The following is a 19477-nucleotide window of genomic DNA, read 5'->3' as shown; positions in this document are numbered from 1 at the left end:
TTTAGTAATTATGGTATTATTAGAACAATGCCTTACAATAGTGGCATTATGATTGAGGCATCAACATAGAGCACTATACTACAACTCTGTATTTCAAAATCAGCATGTGAGTTAAAAAAATGTGTTGTTAATGTTTTTTGCAACCCAAGAGTGTGTGTAAAAGCTCTTCCCTCCGTACTCTGTAGAGGTGAGTGGATGTGAGGATCAATAGATTCTCATATTCCATGAATTCAAATGTTTCACGAAAGGGATTTAAATGGGAAATCTGTCTATTTCACATTTGTTCTGCACACACACGTTCTGCATCACAGAACAACGTCAAACTGTGTGCAGTGATGTTTTTTTAGCCTTAATCTAAGAATAATGAAGAGCACATGGCCCTTGGCCTCAGCCTCTTACAAGTGATCAAGTTGCAGGGGAATCCTCATTTAGGAGTAAACAGTACGACGTGCGCACCATGTGCATGGACTCATTTATCACTCACGCCAGAAATTACCTGTGATTGGGAAAGTGTGCAGAGAATGCCTCCAGCGAGCAATAAAAAGCAAGATAGCTATGCAAAGGGAGATGGCTTTGTAAAAAAAAAAAAAAAAAAGTAGTAGGAAACACAAATGCTAATGTGGAAACAAGATTTGTGCAGGATTGGGAGATATGAAATAATGAGAAAATGATGACAAAACGGGGTCAAATCACTGAAACTTTGGGCAATTTACTGATAAACCAGGGCCACGTACAATCTTAAAGATTACAGCATCCATCTTCATATGAACTGCAGCCAGTCATCTGTTTAGTGTATGAATATAACTCCTGCAAGGCATCATTACTCAGGCATTTCAGAGGTGCTTTTGATCCAGTGACATGATTGTGTGTCTCATGCATTCAGCCTCAGCTCCCTGTAAGGGTCTAATGGAGTCGTGCAGAGATCAGACGAGGCCACGGGAAAAGCTTTCTGTAGAGACAGCCTGACCCACTGGGAACAGCGTGGATGACAGCCACTGAGGACTTAGAACTGACAAAAATGAAAGTTTAGGAGCAGCCTTCGCAGATAAACTTAAATCCCAACAGCACAAAAAAATGACAGTTTGCCTCAATCGTATCAATGAAGGAAGTGACCCATTTTTACAGATGTCATTCTCAGGTGATACTACAAGTCTAAATATATTCCCTCCAGAAAAGATTCTGTAATGATTCTGTAATTTGGAACATGTGGTAATGTGCTAATTAAAATATAATAGCAGTTGATAACATTGAGACCATTCAGTAACAATCCACAACATGATTTTCCATACCAGTTAGTTCAGTCCCCTCTGTAGCCAGTGTTGACTCCATCAGATCTGGCCCGGTGTTTGTCAGAATTCAGTCAGGAGGTGCCAGTTTCCTGCTTGCTCAGTCACAGCCTCCTATTGCTTCATCCTACCGCCAACTGGGCCAATCCCTGCTGTTCCCAGATGCCTGGTCAGTAATCATTGCAACCAAAGACCTTCTTCTCAGTGTGAAGGCTTGGGTCTTCTTTCTGAAAATGCCTGTAGATGCTTTTGCTGTTTTATGAGGCCAGCCGATATGGAGTGAATTTCCTCCAGAAAGGCCATTTCAAGCCCTTGGGTAAAATGCCTCTCATGGGTCTGTGTCCTGATTTCGAGGCTTTCCGCTGAGGGCTTTGAGGGGATCAGAAGTGTGTTGCATTGCAGTGACTTTATCCAGCTGAAAAGGAGGGATGTAATAGAGCTGCTTTGGTCTGGGGGGAAATTGCTGGCTATCAGTCCGGAGTTGAGGAAACCTGCACAAAAGTCACTCGTATTAATCTCATACCTGACAATGGGAGCACTTAAAAATATGTAATCTCCCAATGGTTCTTCTAAAGCGAGTCTTGTCCATCCTTTGCAACAGAACAATTCCCATTGAGGTGAATATGTTTTGAGTGTATTGAAAATACGTTTTTATTGTTCTTTCATAAAGGACTCATTTTCTACCTGATATTACATCTGTGAATCACTCTATAGAACAATCTCTTTGTGGGTTTAATGAAAGTCTAGAGATGATGATAACGCTCAAAGGTGACTTGGCTAACAATGCCATGGTTATACCATCGTCAGTGAGCTCTTTAAAAATGCACTGGCCACACAAAACACACATTTCATACATATCCCTGCGATGATATCAAACACAAGTTCTATTTTTAACCATTAACATGGCAGAGTTACGGGTGTGTCAGCTGCCTTGTCCTCCCATGATATCGTGTCATTGCTTCATTGATAGGAGCAGTATCAGCCCAGTATCAGTGGGAGAGGTTAACTGTGAAATAGGTGCAACACAGGCAAATCACAATCACAGTCACAGACTGTCACCCAAACACCTCATCCTCATCACCTTATCTGCGCTATCACACCCTCGCTTAACTCTAAACACTAAAATGGTAAAAAAAAAAAAAAGATGATATGATAATTTTGATTATTGTTAATCAATAATTTTATCATGATTACTGATCACGGTTATTCATTATTTTAAGTAAAATGCATTTTTCCCTGCGCTTTCTATTTTAAGCAAACAATAAGTGAACAAGACATTCAGATTTTTGCTGATAAAAATTTGCCTGTCAACATTTTCTGGCTTAAGAGATGACCAAAGGCAGCTCACTATGAACATACTTTTTTTAATTTAATATGAAGACAAACATTGACCTGCTTATTTGGAAAAATAACTATAGACAGGGCAGGTCCGTACACACTGGCATTTTGCATGGATTTGTCAAGAACAATGAACGATGAACTTACTATAGAATAGTTAGATGGGTTCCGGGTGTGAAGATAGATGATCTAGTCTGTAACATGAATAATGTTATTTGCCGCAAAAAATGTCTGGCTTTTTCACTCGCACCATCAGAGAAGCGTGACTGAATGAGCTTGGAACCCCATCCAAATATGATGGTGGTGCTGAGAGGCTGAAAGTGACATCTAGTGTATATATATTTACGGTGTATTTTTTAACCCCCAATGAGGGACAGTTTCTTGCAGTTTCCGTGCACGCTTCACTCTGTCACAATTTGAGGTTGCCACTTTCTTTCGCCCTCCGGTGGTTGGTAATTTAAATGTAAATATCTCTGACGACCATCTTAATTTAACCGTGGCAGCCAAACCCGTGATTGTGATTCAAATTCGATTCATTGTGCAGCCCCAATTGCTGATATAATCAAAATATAATCGGGTCAGCTGTAAAATTGATAAAATTGTATTACAAAACAGAGTAATGCAGCCCAGAATGTCAGTTTAAAAAATTAAACATTCTGCCATGAGCTGACTTGGAGAAATTTTCACTTGGTCATGGATTATGTAAGATTCAACTTGTTTTTATATTGTTTTTGAGGATTAAGAACTGAAAACATGTTAATGTTAAAATGTATTTGTCAAATATACAATCAGTTTTGTGAAATAGACTTTTTATAAAATATAAAAAAAAAGAAATATAAAAAAAAAATTTTAGTCACAGGGTTAGTACGTCCTGCTCACCATAATAAGTGAATTACATAATGAGTGAATTTGTGATAGTTTCATAGTTTTTCTTTGGGTGAAAAGATATTGAATATCTTTGTAACGTTAGTGATGGACCTTGAGTTAGCGCTTACCTTCCCAGTTAGTATTCAGAGGGCAAGATGTGCACCCACATCCTACACCCTCAGCCATACCTATCTTTTTTATTTCTACATATTGTTATTAGTTTTGTCTCTTTTGGGATTCACTTGTAAAATGATTATCTGTGTGTCTTTAACTGCACATTCATTTGCCATTTAGTCATTGCTTTCTTAAGTATTTAACACTAGAACTCCCAGGTTTTTCTGAGCCCCTAAGCCCTACCAGAGGTAGGCCAAATGGCCCCTTGATTTGAAACTAAGAACTCAATCACTGACAGTTGGTTCCCCTTCTCCCCATAAAAAAAAACATGTAAAAAACATTTGACCCCATGTAAATACAACTGGGCCAAAAGTGTCTTTCTCTAGGTATTTCTCTGTTAGGTATTTGCATGGACAGCTAACAACGTTAAGGAAGTTGTCCAAAGGAACGAATAGCATGTGTGTGTCCTAAATCTATTCTGCATTCACAGTTATTACAGCTCTTTGGACATGTCCCACACTGCCATCAAAATAAAAGTAACAGTGATATGTAATTTTATTTGGGTCCTTTAGTTACCATGTACCTACAGAACACTTCAGGCATGGCTGTTTCACAGTGACATGCTTCCTTTTTAATTCTGTTTCAGAAGGGATACAGTAAATACAATGTGTAGTTATTATAATTATGGTGTTATCATAGGGCGAGTCATTTAGCACATGAATGATGTTGTTCTGCATGTTGTCTTTATAGCAGTGTCAGACTCAAAAAAGGCTGAGTGTTCTGCTCTCTCCTGCCCTATTAACTCCTTTTCTGTCATTTTGTCCCCCACCAGCACAAGGGCCAGCCACAAAATGAGCAACATTTATGAATCTGCAGCCAACTCCCTGGGCCTCTTCAGCAGCCCCTGCCTGACTAAAGTGGAGCTGCGTGTGGCCTGCAAGGGCATTTCTGACAGAGATGCGCTGTCAAAGCCAGACCCCTGCGTGGTGCTAAAAATGCAGTCCCACGGCCAATGGCTCGAGGTGAGATCAGACAAACATTTTAATTTAGGTGAAACTGTCTACCTCTTTTGTTGTTCCCACATACAAATAATGGGGAGCTAGTGATTAACGATCATGGCTAAATGGGAAATGCACCCCAGGACTTGGTACATTCTTAGAACCCCGATATCATTCTTCTGGGTGGCATGGTTCCTATTTCTCTTTGCTGTCACTACAATCGACACATATATTACAAAAAAGGTGTGATGCACAGGAATCTTGGATCTTACAGCTCCACATTTAGATCCAGCCTCTTCACAACTGTGGGTGCTGTGGGCACGATGGATGCTCTCTGAGCACCAGGGGTGTTCAGCTTCAGGAGTTAGCTTTTCATTAATTCAGTCATTCATTCATTTATTCATTCATTTGGTAGTGACCTGCCTCTCACCTCCAATCATGAACTACGCAACAATCAAAAATTGTGCTATACATACACATTTACAGCAGATTATTTTCTAAGAATGTGTGACTATGTTTAATAAATTGTTATTTTATGAGTATGAAGAGCTTCAAAGAACACAAAAGAACATAAGCTATTATAACAATTTACTCAACATATTCATATTTACTCATAAAATCATCTAATCACGTAGTCACACATTCTCATTGTACTAATAACTGTACTTGTAACTGGCTAATGTTTTAAATCTGGCTAATGTTTTAAATCTGTCTATCTATTTTAAGTGAAGCCCTATTTGCTTGTATTAGAGAATATTGAGAGCGGGCTATTTTTACCTTGCCATTTATTGTCTGCTCCCTGCCATTCCATTTCTCAGTTGTCATTTTCCTCAAGGCTCAACATTCACTGCAAGGTTCTGAACATGGTACTTTAAAATACCAATGTCAAGAATGACAGTGAAATCAAGGACATTCTGTGAATGTGCTATAAGGACACAGATTTAACGGGTTAGGGAAAAAATGATAAACATCCTTATATATTTTGTTTTACATTTACATTTACGGCATTTATCAGACTCCCTTTTCCAGAGCGACTTACAATCAGGAGTTACAGGGACAGTGACCCTAGAGCAATTTAGGGTTAAGTTTCTTGCTCAGGGACACAATGGTAGTAAGTGGGATTTGAACCTGGGTCTTCTGGTTCATAGGCGAGTGTGTTATCCACTAGGCTACTACCACCCTTGTGGCAATTTTCATGCAGTCATCTTAAATTTATTTAATCAGACGATTATCAGTGTTTAAACTGACTAGACATGCCAAAGACATGTGGACTTGCAGAAGGTGGAAGACATCTAACCTCAGATTGTACAAACACATTTCTGTCCAGCATGCTGGCCAGACATAAATACCATGCTTACCAACCTAGTCTTCTCTGTAATTATCATCTGTCTCCGAAGCCCTCAATAGTCCATGTTTCCATGCAGCAATCAATAACACCCAATCCAAGGAGATACGTAGACAGATATGGAATATGTCAGAATAAAGTGTGGGGAAAAAAAACAAGAAATAAAAATACTGCCAGACGTAATTGGGTGAGAATCGCCTGCAAGTGTAAAATTATGTTAATTGTATGGACACACCAGCTGCTTCCATGTCATGCTTGTGAGTCCATGGGGAGGTGGTGTGTTTGCTTGTATCCTCCCCACTGTTGGCTGCTGCCTCTTGCAGGCCCTTTATTTCATCTATGTGTACTCCGTTTTTCATCATCTTTCATTAGTTTAATTAAAGAATCCCCTAAACCATCTTTGGCTCCCCAAACTAAACAGAAAATAAATTATTAAGTAAAGTCCCGTTTTTAAACCTTCAGTTATTGAGGGTCATTCCGCCTGACTCTCCAGCAATATGGAGAATCTCTGGGGGATAAATGCCTGCAATATCTTTTCTCTTGTTGTGAAATTTATGGCGAAGGCCAAATCTGACCTAGTTTTAAGTTTACTACACACTTAAAGCTACAGTGTGTTGTTCACCAAGGGTATGATTCCCAAAAGCTCCCATTGCAAAGATCCTTAAATACCCCTCTTTAGTAAAGCATGGACCTGAAGGGCACTACTAAATCAGTTATGCAAATTGTGATTTATGACAAGACCAAAACCATATGACAGGGTGATAGGGGGAGGCCAAAAAGAGTCACAATAGCAACAAATATTGAATCAACCTAAAGAATTGTCAACCATGTTTTGCATTGTGGTACTGATACCTGAATGTTTAATGCCTTTACCATGTTGCAATGAGGGCACTGGAAACTTGCAATGGAATCAACAGTAATGCAATTAATTTTCCATCTAAATGCACAGTCGCACACATCACAGAATGCATGTTGAGTCAAGGTTTTTGCTTTCACTCACTTGGGGTGATTCAACACAAAGTGCCATGCTTAAGTGTGAGTTTTGACAATTGGACTCAACAAAAAATATTTTTTAACTCACATATTATAATGCACTCAGCGAGCAGTTGTTTATTCAAATAATTTTGTATTTTGATCTGGTTGAAATTCAACAGTGGTTGGTAAGGCAACGGACCCGTAATCGGAAGGTTGCTGTTCCAAATCCCGAACCATCAAGGTGCCACTGAGGTGCCACTGAGCAAATCATCGTCCCCACACACTGCTCCCCGGGCGCCTGTCATGGCTGCCCACTGCTCACTATGGTGATGGGTTAAATGCAGAGGACACATTTGGTCCAATAGGCCTCTTGTTGTCCCCTGTGTGAATCCGCTGTTCTGGAAAGGAGTTGGAAGTCATTTGAGTTTATGGCCAATCTAATCTTAAAACACGATTAAAGCCTGTCAAGTCATATGGAACAATGTTAATAGTGGCTGTTTTCCTTCGATCTAGAATACGTAAAATAACCCTTTTGCTTATATTAAAGACTAGCAGGTGCTCGTTTGATGGACAAGTTAGTCAGTCAGACTACCTAACATGTGCTGACCTTGCCAACCATTACCTCTCAGTGCAGCAGCTCCTCAAAGCCCCCAAACTCTCATCATGCAAAATGAATATTAAGTGTTTTTTCATGAAGTACGTGCTAGAGTGAATTACTCAAATGCCACTCAAGTGCTCAACCTGTTGACCTTCACTCGGATGAGCTCACATTGGCAGGTCTATGCGCCGAGGCCCAAGGCAATAGAAATTTAATGCCTCCCTTCTCTGTCACTGTGGTGGTCTGTAAATATGCTGAGCAGATTATTATAATTTTTTTAAAGAGTGCCTCACACACATCTGTGTTGAACAGCTGGTAGAACCGCTGTGGAAAGATCAAGAGAATTCCTATCCACAGAGCTCTCCTTCTCAAGCATATATGAATCATGCTGTCTGCTTACTCTGGGTAGACGGCGGTAAAGTAACAGAGGAACAGAGGACCAAAACGGGCCTGAACATCCACTGGTTCTAGAGTTGTGCGTTTGTGTTCCTTGCTGATGTGGGTTTCTGTCTACCTCCCTGAGAAATAGATTTCAGCAGCCTCGGCAGATTGCCTGTCAGTGGAGAAGTTGGAAGTGGGCATGTGGATTCTGTTATCTCTGGTAATGGCCATGTCACAGTCCAGTGGGTGTCGTGTTTGAACAGGGTCTCTTGGAGCTGCCCACATTTTGGAGAATTTAGGTCTTGTTATTGAAGAGTCCAACGACTGTAATGCTTTTAAAGAAAAAATATAATAAGGAATTATCACACTCTTGTGATTTGAATACAATTTTGTTATACATCTTGGATTTTCAGCATGTTTGTCACTGACATTCTTTCATATTTTGGCAGATGAGAGTTGGAATCAAATTCATAATAAAATCCTTTTTTTTGGCATTTTTTGTTTGATAGCCCTGGATTGTATGTTTGAAGAGTATATTCCTGTATATTGTATGTTTGAAGAGCATATTCCTGTAGAGTACGTGTTTAGAAAAAGTGTCAGGTTCAGAGAAAAAGTATGATTTGCTATGACATACTTCAGTGGACCCGGGCTGGATTCTGTCTCATCCACCTGTGGGCAATTAGGACTTTGCGCTGATTTCAGATTAAACACACTTGTCCCGCCGACGTCCCACTGAGACATACCCCAGGGCCTAAAATAGCCTGTCCTCAAAAACTGGGTAATGCAGTGAGTGCAGAGCATCATTCACGAAACCCAATAGGCCAATGACGCCCCAGGCAACTTTAACAAATTGACAGTTTTTAATTAATGAGAAGAAGCTTATTGTATCTTCTATTCTTTTTTTTTTTCATTCCACGCAGGCTTTAAAATATGTCCAGCGGCATTAATAAGTGCTCAGTTGAAGCCTTTTTGTTATGTTAATGTTTCATAGCTGTATTCTGCTTGAGAGACGTCGTGCTCTTTGAGGATTCTGAGGTGAATTCAAAAGAAACAGTACAGCCGTTCTCCTGTCACCCTGTAGGGAATAGCCACCTCAGAAGGAGTTGCTTTGCAAACCCTCACAAAATCTCCTGCCAGCGTGTCCCAGCCTTCCCTGTCATCCATGAAAGATAATGAGACAAAAGGCAATCGCACTGTGTGTCACCGTCACAATGCGGCTGCTCATCTGAGCGGCCGTGGTGGCTATGGCAGACTTTCATCCTGCCGGCGCTCTGCTCACTGTACCGGGGAATCCTTTCCAGCTGAAAGGGGATTCTGTGGATGCACCAGAACATTTGTTTTGTAGCTGCGCTGCTGCCTCCACATTTCCATAAATGTGCTGGTACGCAGCTGAGCCAATACATGCTAAATAACATTTAAATAAAACAACTTGACACACAAGCCATTAATTTGAAAAATGGAGTATTGCTGAAACTGGTTCTAGTATAGTCACTTGATTTCAAACCTTTAATGAATAAATGCATGTGTACATAAATCATGTAAAATCATATCAGAGATAAAGCAGAAGAAAATAAGACAGACTAATTTCATTGACATTAACAGTGTGTTAATGGCTTATTAAATAAACTCATTTTGATTCCTCTCAGTCCTGTGCCATCATCTCCATTTTTCCCAAGCTAAAGCTGTGACTTTCCTGTTCCGTTGATGGGCACAAATTTCACCTAATGCGATTCTACATGGATATAGCTTAAAAACATCACCATCGCCAAAAAAAAGTTAAGCAGTGCTTAACATGGTAGTAGCCAGTCTTGGGATTTTGGCTAATCTCACAATTTTAGTGGCAGAAATATTTACACTGAACTACCAAGTCATCTTATTTATTTATGTATCTTACATATGTACCTTGCTGAGTGCCAGTTTAGAAGGGGATTTTATTTCTGCCTTCTACCTCCTCTCCTGACATTTGCCAAGGAGGTGCCCTGCCTTGGCAAGATGCAGGAGGCACAGGTGACATTTCGAATATTGATTTTGATATTTAGTGATTTCAGACTCTAGATATTAGTCAGGAAGACACAGGTGATTAAGGGCCCTTCACAAGATTAGATGTTTAACTGCTCTGCACCTCAGGATGTCTGTTCCCTTCCCTTGACATTGGCAGCAGACGTTGTGTTGTTTCGAACTTCTCTTTGGCACCTGTAAACTTTTTTTACTTGACAATTTCATTGTCATCAAAAATGAAAATGTTGATGGAAGCCTGTGAGATGCAGCACATGTTTTTTTTTTACCTTCTGGTCATAAATGCGATTGCATTTAACTCTTCAGCTGGGAGATAAGAGTCTAGATCAGATAAGATTCATGAGACATTATGAAAGTATGATATGAACCTGTGCGCCATGTAATTACTGTAAAATTGCCATCTTATTTTCCCGGGAGTGCTCTTCAAACCTAATTTCAGCTAGTGTGTTCAGCGATCGACCATTGCGACTTTTGATTGTGATATGTGAGGCCATGAAAGGCATCTGAGGAGAACAGTACAGTAGGTGTGGTGTTCGGGCTGGGCAATGCCTGGGGGGGCAGCCAAATGCAAGGCACACACACACACACATTCTACACTGTTTTTACTCGCACCCACAGACAATTTAGAGTCTCCAATCTGCCAATCCATGCCTTTGGATGGCAGGTGGTAACTGGAGAACCCAGAGGAAACCTGCACCAAGATGGAGAGAGCATGCAAACTCCACACTTAAAAAATCTGAGATGTGATTTGAACACACAACATTGGAAATATGATGCCATGTCATAAATCTGATTAGCCTACTTCCTACTTTGAATTATAAAACATATTATACAGTTTTATAACATTATTACAACATATTAACATTAAATAATTCAACAGCAATATTTAGAACATGCTAAATATAGGACAAGCTAGTTTAAGTTCTCTTAAGCTAGTGGGTAGCACACTCTCCTATGAACTAGAAGACCCAGGTTCAAATCCCACTTACTACCATTGTGTCCCTGAGCAAGACACTTGAGTGTCTCCAGGGGGAGACTGTCCCTGTAACTACTGATTGTAAGACGCTCTGCATAAGAACGTCTGGTAAATGCCGTAAATGTAAATGTCTGTAGTGGAATATGGCTAGCAAACAGGACACCATGAGCACATAACTCTTGAGAAGGTCACGACTCCGTCTTGAATTGATCAGTCTTTCAACTGGTGGCGTTACCCATGGTGCAGTGTGGAAATATTTATTGTGCAATTCAGCCGTGTTGACAGTTTCACTCCTCTTGCTGCGCTGGTTGAAATGTTTTGTTTTATCTATTATTTCGTTCATTTCGTCTCCTGTCTGAGTCGGGCCCTGCTTGCTGTAAGATGGATGTCAGTGCTTTTACTTCTCTCCAGGTCAACTACCCCTCGAAGGTGGGGAATGATACAGAACTGAATCTTCTGCAAAGCCTTGCTGCAGTACAGTAGCAGTGTAAGCTCTGGAATACTAAATCCTAGTTGTTTGTGTTTTCCCTTATGCCTCTTTTTCTGTCTCTTTTTAATTCTTGCTGCACCATTTTGCAGTTGACAACTCTATCCTATTTGGCCTAAAACTATTTAGAATGTGTCAAGGTTTTGAATTAAAGCCAAGTTAACTGAATAAAACATCTCGCATTGTGAGGCGTCGGTTCAATGTACATTAAAATGGAAATGTATGCACTCTGGCATTTTCCTGCACCCTCCTGGTCTTAGATCTGTACTGTGAGCAGATGAGTCCATGTTGATTAGCCCTGGAGACATACCCAGACCTTACAAGTGGCTGTCTAATGAGGAAGAGCAAGCGTCTGAACTATAACCGCAATGGATGTGATTGCACAATCAAAGCTAACAAAGATGTACCCCCACCTGGCCACTGGCGGTGGGAGAGAATGCTGTGGGTTCAAGCCCTGGCCCATTCAACAGGAAACACGGATCAATGAGCTGCCTTATGCTACAAATATACGGGGTGTTCCTGCATATGCAGACCAGCGCCTGCTTGCACAGAGACACACACATCGGAGGGTAAAAACATGCTTCCTGTTGCATGCACAAGCACCCTCCGCAAGAGTTGCACTCATCTGTGTTGTATTACTGACATATGATACAATGTCAGCAGGCTTGTTTGACATGGATGAGAAGAGCTTTGCCGTCTGTAGTGGACAGATTGCATTTGGGAAGATTACGAGATTATGTCCTTCCTCCCACTCTTGTTTCTTGTCTCAGCGAAGAAAGTCGATGGCATTGTTGAGACTTCCTTGTGAGCTCATTCTGGTATTGTGAGAGAAAATGAATATGCAATTTTTCAGTTTTATTAATATTAAGTACAGTACCGTTCTCTCCCGTTCTCCATAAATTGAAATTAGTACTGAACAAAACAGTAGAACAATGAATTAGTGCATTATTTAGAAGACTTTGTGAATGTTGGGCACATTAGTTAAAAAATTTGTTATAGTTACTAGTCACTTCTTCACAAACGTTACTGGTTTCTAGTTACCTGGGAAAGTAATTTAGAACTTGTCACATATGTAAAAATGTGGAGGGCGTGGCTCCATCTTCTCCTTGGGTAGTGGTGCTCACATTAGCTGCAGATGGGTTCCACATTCTTGGCCAGTGTTTTTGATGACACTTAGGATGATGAGAAGAGCTTCATCAGATTTGAATTGCTGGTTACCAACACGGATAAAGGCTTAGTTCCGTGGCATAATGTACATTTAACACATACATTCTTACCTTTAATTCCAACATGAGAAAAGTCGTGTCTGTATCTCCACTGTAAAAATGCTGCTTTCGAACTCGCCATTGCTGTGGTAACGCCCGCCCTACTCTGCTTCTGGTTGGTTTACCATGCTACTCAGCACTACCAAAATTATCCAATTATCAATATACAAATTATGGGGTTGTCTTGCTTCTCTCCCTGACCCTCACCAAAGGAAAGAGAAACGCGTTGCCGTTCCTGTGGCTGGTTGGATGAAAACAGTAATTGGTTGGATTACCCATTTTTCAGCTGTTATTGTTAAGAGGCTGTCAGGATCTGACTCCGGGGGGTGGTACTCTGGGTTTTCATCTGTGAAGTGTTAGAAATGTATGCCCATTGTATCGTGTCCTCATCGGGTCACAGAGTCTTGTCATGTGCTGGTTTGTGATTGTGTTTGTGCATTAAACCCCTCCTTTTGTTATAGTCCATTCTTCCACCACATTCCCGTGGCGGCTGTTATCCCGATCACTGGTTGTAAATGAGTTTAATTTTTTTTCAAGTTCAGTATGTGCATTCTTCAAAATAAACGAGGATAAAGTATAAATATTCAAAACCAATTATGTTTGTGTACTCACTGATTTTCGTCTAACTTTCCATGAGAGTTTCTCTTGGTTCTGTTACAGCTCATCTGTTCTCACTGTTTGCCATTAAGGAATATTGGGCCAACTCTCAGATGAGAGGTGCCAAGAAGTGCTGGTTTTAACTTTTTTATTTAGATTTTTTTCCCTGCAAGCTATCTTTACAAATAGACATTTCATTGCACCACCTTAAAAAGCATCTCTCCTTGTAAAAAAGAGATCAGAATAATTATTAATAATAATTACATAACATATGCTTAACTTAAATCCCAAATCCTGTATCATGTCCTGTCCTATCATGTCCTGTCAAAAATACATTTTCATCAAATTAATGGATCACCTTTTGTGGCTGCAGTCAATGAATAACCTCCTGATTTAATATCTGTTGCCAGATTAAACATTTCACCATTAGAAGCCGTGAAGGAGCCAATAAAACTCCAGGCAGAGCCTAAAACAAGAAGGAATGTTTAAATGCTAACACATGCAAATAAATGTGGGTTTACAGCATTTATGAGACAGCCTTATCCATGACTTACAGTCAGTATTTACAGGGACAGTCCCCCTGGTGACCCTCAGGGTTAAGAGTCTCGCTCAGGTTCGCCATGGTATGTCAACTGTCTATGTCTGTCAATATGTGTGTGATTTTATCAGAGAAAACAGGAGCATATGTTGGTGTGTGTGTGTGTGTGTGTTGGAGAGAGAAAAAACACAAACAGGCTTGTTTCATGTGGCGAACGTATTCTTTTATGGACTGAGCTGCCCATTGTCTTAGCCCCATAGAATGGAGACTAGTTTCTGTGGAACTGCTTATGGAAAATTCGGAAAGGTCATAAGTGGGAAGCTGCAGCAAAATTGTGAAAGGAGAGAAAACAAAGCCGAGCGTCCTGGCTGCCTGAGGGGAGTTTAGAGTGCTGTTCACTCTCTAGGCAACAAAGGGAATAGCAGATTAGGCCAAGTCATAAAGGTCTTAAATTAAAAAAGGTATTTCTGGATGTTTATTCATTTTAATTGATGTTTCAATTAACACATTTTGTTGGTTGAATGAAAAACATTTATCTAACACAGTGGAGCTCTCGGGCTCTCTGGATTGTGTACATGAGGCACAAATAGTAGTTTAATGAAATGTTGGAAAGATTCTCTCCAAGACGGGCTCACTTTCATTAGTGGCTAAGATGCAGCAGATGATGGGATTCGCTGGGCTTCAGTTTAGGGGACTAGCAATGGCAGAAGAATGATTCTGTGGCCACCAAACCATTTTGTGTTGATTCACACGCTGTGTAATAATATTTTCTGCTGAAAGATCAGATGCGATTTCTGGAAGAGGCAGACAGATTTTGAAATTGTGCTGGTATTTTATGGAGCCCATGATGCTATTCCATTTCACGGATTATAAGGTTTCCAAGGCCTTTGCAGGACAAAATAGCTTCGCATCGTCCCAGAAACTTGTCATTACAACAATTCCTCTGTTTACACCAAAACCACTTTAAATGTTTACTGCCAACACCATCTTGTTTCATCAGACCACAGAACATAGTGAACATTATAGTAGCATTTCACAAACCTTGGGAGTTTTGGTTAACAAACAAAATTTTATTTGTATTTTAATGTATTTTTAATAATCTTTTGGCATGGAGGCATTTTTTATTTATTGCGCATCTTATTACTGCACTAACAAAGTGATATTGATGGATGAATCTGTGTGGCCACATATTTGTACCCCAGTTCATGGATTACACACCACACACAAAAAAACTATGCACCTAAATGGAAAACTTTAATGTTCACTGTTATACAAGTTAAATCATATATAAATGTCAATTCACTTTCAGACATTTGCCAACAATCAGGCTGCATAGTCTTTATGTCCCCAGGTTGTATTTCTTCAGCCTACACTAACTGGCATATTCGAGGGAAAATGAAAATGATTTATGCCAGTCTCAGCGTTTTCTGGGCATTGTGCATTGCTGATGATTGCTTTCTTCATAAGAAGTAAAACAGAACCAAAATATGAAAACTTAGGAGAGATCACTAGATATTAAACTTTATTACACCCTGCAATGCTTCAAATGTGGATGTGTGTGTGTTTGAATTTGTGGATTTGAAGATGTTTATTGTTGGTCATGTATGGTAATCTTCATCTCTCCGTCTCTCTTGCTTCTCTCTCTCCTCTCTCATATCAGGTTGACAGGACAGAAGTAATCCGCAGTTGCATTAATCCAACTTTCTCCAAGGTCTTCACATTGGATTTTTACTTTGAGGAAGTGCAGAGGCTACGCTACGAGCTCTATGACATCAGCAGCAGCCACAACGGAATCAAGGAGGCCGATTTCCTCGGAGCGATGGAGTGCACGTTTGGCCAAGTGGGTTTCAGACTAATACAGTATGCAAATATGATTTTAGGAAGTCATATTCACAACAACGAATATCACGAGGAGGTTGTTTGCACATGTGGTGGAGGGTGAAATTACATTTAAGTAGATGGTAGGCTTATCCTTTAATAAAATAAGAGGATGTTTTTTAATGGTGCAAAACACAACCAACATTTAAAGTGCTATTTTCAATGCTATTCATTTGTCATTGCAGTTGGTCTGCTTTAATCTGTGCAAAAGAACCACAGAAGAACCATGTTCCTCTCCCCAGAACTTTGGAACACATTTTTTGAGCACCATCCCCATGGATGGCACATTCTGCTGTTTTCTGTTGTTTAAACAAATGGCAAATGATCCTTTCACAAGTGCCGGCAGCAGATGGTCAATTGCCTCTGAAATCTTTATCTCGCAGTCAGGAATCCCCAAGAAAGTCACTGAAAATCTTGGGAGTTCCAATATCTTGTTTTTACTTGAAAACATTATTACTGCAAGTCAATCTTTTTCTTCTTTTTGAAAACTCAGTGTAGAATCTATAAACTTTGTGTGCGTGTGTGTGTGTGTTCTAGCATTTGTCATGTTGCTATGTCTACTGTGCCATTGTGTGAGCAACGCTCCCAGTGCTCCTGCAGACACATGAATGCAAACCACAGAGAATTCGGATCGCAGCACTTCCAGTGCGGGACTGGTGTGCAGACATCCCTTATGCCACTCTTTTCTCTACGTTGGCTGATTTTCAAAAAAAAAGAGAGAACAAAGGAAGCATGAACATGTCTTATCTCTCCCCAAACAGATTGTGTCCCAGAGACAACTGTCCAAAGCGCTGCTCAAACAGGGAAACACAGTGGGGAAATCCTCCATTCTGGTGAGTGTTGTCTCAGGTGTGTCACCCTCTCTCCTCATCCTTCTCTCTCTTGCTCCCTCTCGACAGATACCTGCAATGTCCATTAAGACGGGTGAATGTAGGACCTTCAGGCTTAAAATGTGTATTGATGGCATAAACCAATATTTGCTTTGTATTGCCTTCCGTGCCGAACATTTCCCAAGAGAATTCGGGAAAGGCGAGAAGAAGCCAACCTCATCAAGACCAAAGTCATCATTCTTTACATAAACACCATTCCAAGTGAATTTTTACTTGTTCGGTTTTAAAATGACATGTACAATGCTGTCATGCTGAATGGCTAATTCACATGTAACACACATTGTACATAAAATACAAACATATAATTTCTGTGGGTTATTAAAATGTGTCTTTTTAGATAAACATTGGCTGATTCTTTAATACAGCAAAGTGAACCAACCTTTCTATCAGAAACAGAACAGTCTCCCCATCCCCTTTCAAGCCTTTCATCTCTCTGTGGTCCCTATGTCTCTGAAACTAATGTTAATTCAGCTCTTGTCCTTGCCTGAAGGTTGGTTTCCCACTATTGGTTCTTGGGAACTTTTCTTTGGCTGTTTCATACCTCAGCTAGTTCCACCAGATTTACCTGCCTGCTTTTTGTCTGTTATCTTTCTCTCTCTCTTGCTCTCTCTCTAGAGAGAGAGAGAGAGAGAGAGAGTCAGGGACGCATAGGAAGATCATTTTTAATGCATACACAGAACAGATTGTGAGAACCAATAAGGTTAAGTAGCTGAACTGGATATAAATTGCATACCCCACAGAACTCCCCCAAATCCATAACAACAATTACGAGTGACAATTTGTGCACATTTAATTAATTGTAATGATGGTGTTATGTTTTAAATGTTGAAGAGAACAATCCAACATGTCTCTGTTAATGGCTATAAAGTTAGCTAATGCTTGATCAGGAAAGGTTGTACGATGAAACTGATGGTTTAAATGCATCTGTGGAATTACATAGTCAATTACACTTTTATTTTGTTTCATTTATTTCTAGTGTTATTTACATTTTTTTCATGACATTTCTCTTATTGAAGTGAAAGTGATTGTCATCCTTGTGATACTCTGCAGCACAGTGAAATGTGTCCTCTGCCTTTAACCCATCACCTTTGGTGAGCAGTGGGCAGCCATGACAGGTGCCTGGGGAGCAGTGTGTGGGGACAGTGCTTTACTCACCACCACTGCCCCAATACGTTAGTCTTGTGAGTCTTGTGAGTTCCAAAACTTGCTTCTGTAACAGATTGCTGAAGTTCAAATCCCACTTGAGCAAGGCCCAACGTTGTTCCAGGGGTGGAATTGTCCATCTAACTTTTATCTGGAAACCAGCCTGCTTCTGCTAAATGAAATATACTATACAGATAAAGGCACAGCAAGAATCCTGGAATCACTCTTTGTAGTCTTACAGGGCGCTCCCTTGTGGAACTTTGCCTCAAGCCTGACATTGAAACATTTCAGTGAAAAGAACCATAACCTCATCGTGAAGCATTATGCATTGAATGGTCATGGTCCATACTCTGCAGCCTCAGGAGTTGGTAGTAATTAAGAGAGCAATGAACTCAGGATTATACCTACAAGTTCAAAAGCAGAATTGCAGGGATTAGATCCATGAATGCAAGCACAATGTCAATCATGCAGCATGGCAGGTCATTAACAAACAGGACTATGGCTGAAGTAGAAAAAGAACTTTGTGAAAGTTAACATTTTTGGAAATGGAACAAGTAAATCTAAATTACATAACATATGCATTAAATTGTGGGTTGTCAATCTATTTTTGTCACTAGCACTTCAGTGTGCTGCAATTATTTTTTGTTCAAAGTTTGCCATATCTGAGAAATTCAATGGGGCCCAAGGGTGTAAGATGATTTAGCTATTTTGGCAGTGGAGAAAACAGACTTTGCACCATTGTAAATCAGAAAAATGTTGTCCTAACTCTCATTATTATTCAGAGGTGTGTTTGGGGTGTAACATGTAATAACCCAGAATGTCATGTCACCTCACCTTTCAAAGGCAGGGTCACAAGATCTATTTTGCTAATTGCTTATATGTGAGAATAACAGTAGATTTATATCATTTATGCACGTTTAATTAAAGACTAAGAAGGAGTAAATTACAGGATAAAATGAAATCTTACATAAGTCAGTCAGGTAATATTTCATTTTAAAAGAAAATTTAGGATAAATATTAAACAACATACAACAACTAAAAGTGTATCCACAGCCCAGGCAGCAGTTGTATTGCTTGTATGAAACACATGCTGTGTATAAATGAGCCACTGACTGTAGATGTGGTTTTTAGATGTGGTCAAAAGCACCATGTCGTTTCACTGAATTAAAATAGCAACACAACGACATTGCACCCAGCCTCTCATTTAAAAAAAGCCCCACTCCTACCAGTGTGAAATGTAGACAAAATCATTTTCTTATTTTGAGGATCTGGGCACCAGGCAAGAAAATGAGCAACAAACCACCAGAAAGCTGGCAGAGAGCACAAAGTGGGGTTTGAAAGACACTGAAATAGACCATAAACCATCCTCACATTTCACACCACACTGCATGAGTGTCATCTGAAGAAAACAAACAAATTCCGAACCATTGTAAATACAGAACACATTTGGCTATTCAGGTCAGATAAATATTCCCATGAGAATTAAACACTGCACATTTCCCCTTTTCTAGATCATAGCAGAGGAGCTGTCTGGGAATGATGACTATGTGGAGTTATCTTTCAGTGCTAGAAAGCTTGATGATAAGGTAGGTCAATACACATACATTTTATCCTCATCATCTTCTTAATTTATTTAATTAAACACCTTTTTCACGTTTGGTTCATGACACTGTTATGTTGTCATTTAGCTGGAAAACATCTGACCTAGAAATATTTTGGCAGCAGAATTCCTGTTTTGACAGGTATTTGACAGTTAAGTTACAGTGTAAAGCACTGAGTTCTGAA

The 19477-nt window shown here is 39.9% G+C and overlaps 1 protein-coding gene across 1 annotated transcript in view; it reads left to right on the top strand.

Annotated features, from left to right (window-relative positions):
• Positions 1 to 19477, top strand: part of cpne4a (copine IVa) — a 48298-nt gene that overhangs the window by 1747 nt on the left and 27074 nt on the right. Inside the window, exons 2-5 of the mRNA XM_028979832.1 lie at positions 4438 to 4627; positions 15442 to 15621; positions 16421 to 16492; positions 19204 to 19278. Coding sequence (XP_028835665.1) covers positions 4457 to 4627; positions 15442 to 15621; positions 16421 to 16492; positions 19204 to 19278 — 498 coding nt within the window. The 5' untranslated portion in view covers positions 4438 to 4456. The remainder of the gene's footprint in view (positions 1 to 4437; positions 4628 to 15441; positions 15622 to 16420; positions 16493 to 19203; positions 19279 to 19477) is intronic.

This window comes from Denticeps clupeoides, chromosome 5 (genome assembly GCF_900700375.1).
Source record: "Denticeps clupeoides chromosome 5, fDenClu1.1, whole genome shotgun sequence".
In the NCBI taxonomy this organism is placed as follows: Eukaryota; Metazoa; Chordata; class Actinopteri; order Clupeiformes; family Denticipitidae; genus Denticeps; species Denticeps clupeoides.
The sequence above is the reverse complement of the archived record's forward strand: the minus strand, read 5'-3'. Positions and strand labels throughout refer to the sequence as shown.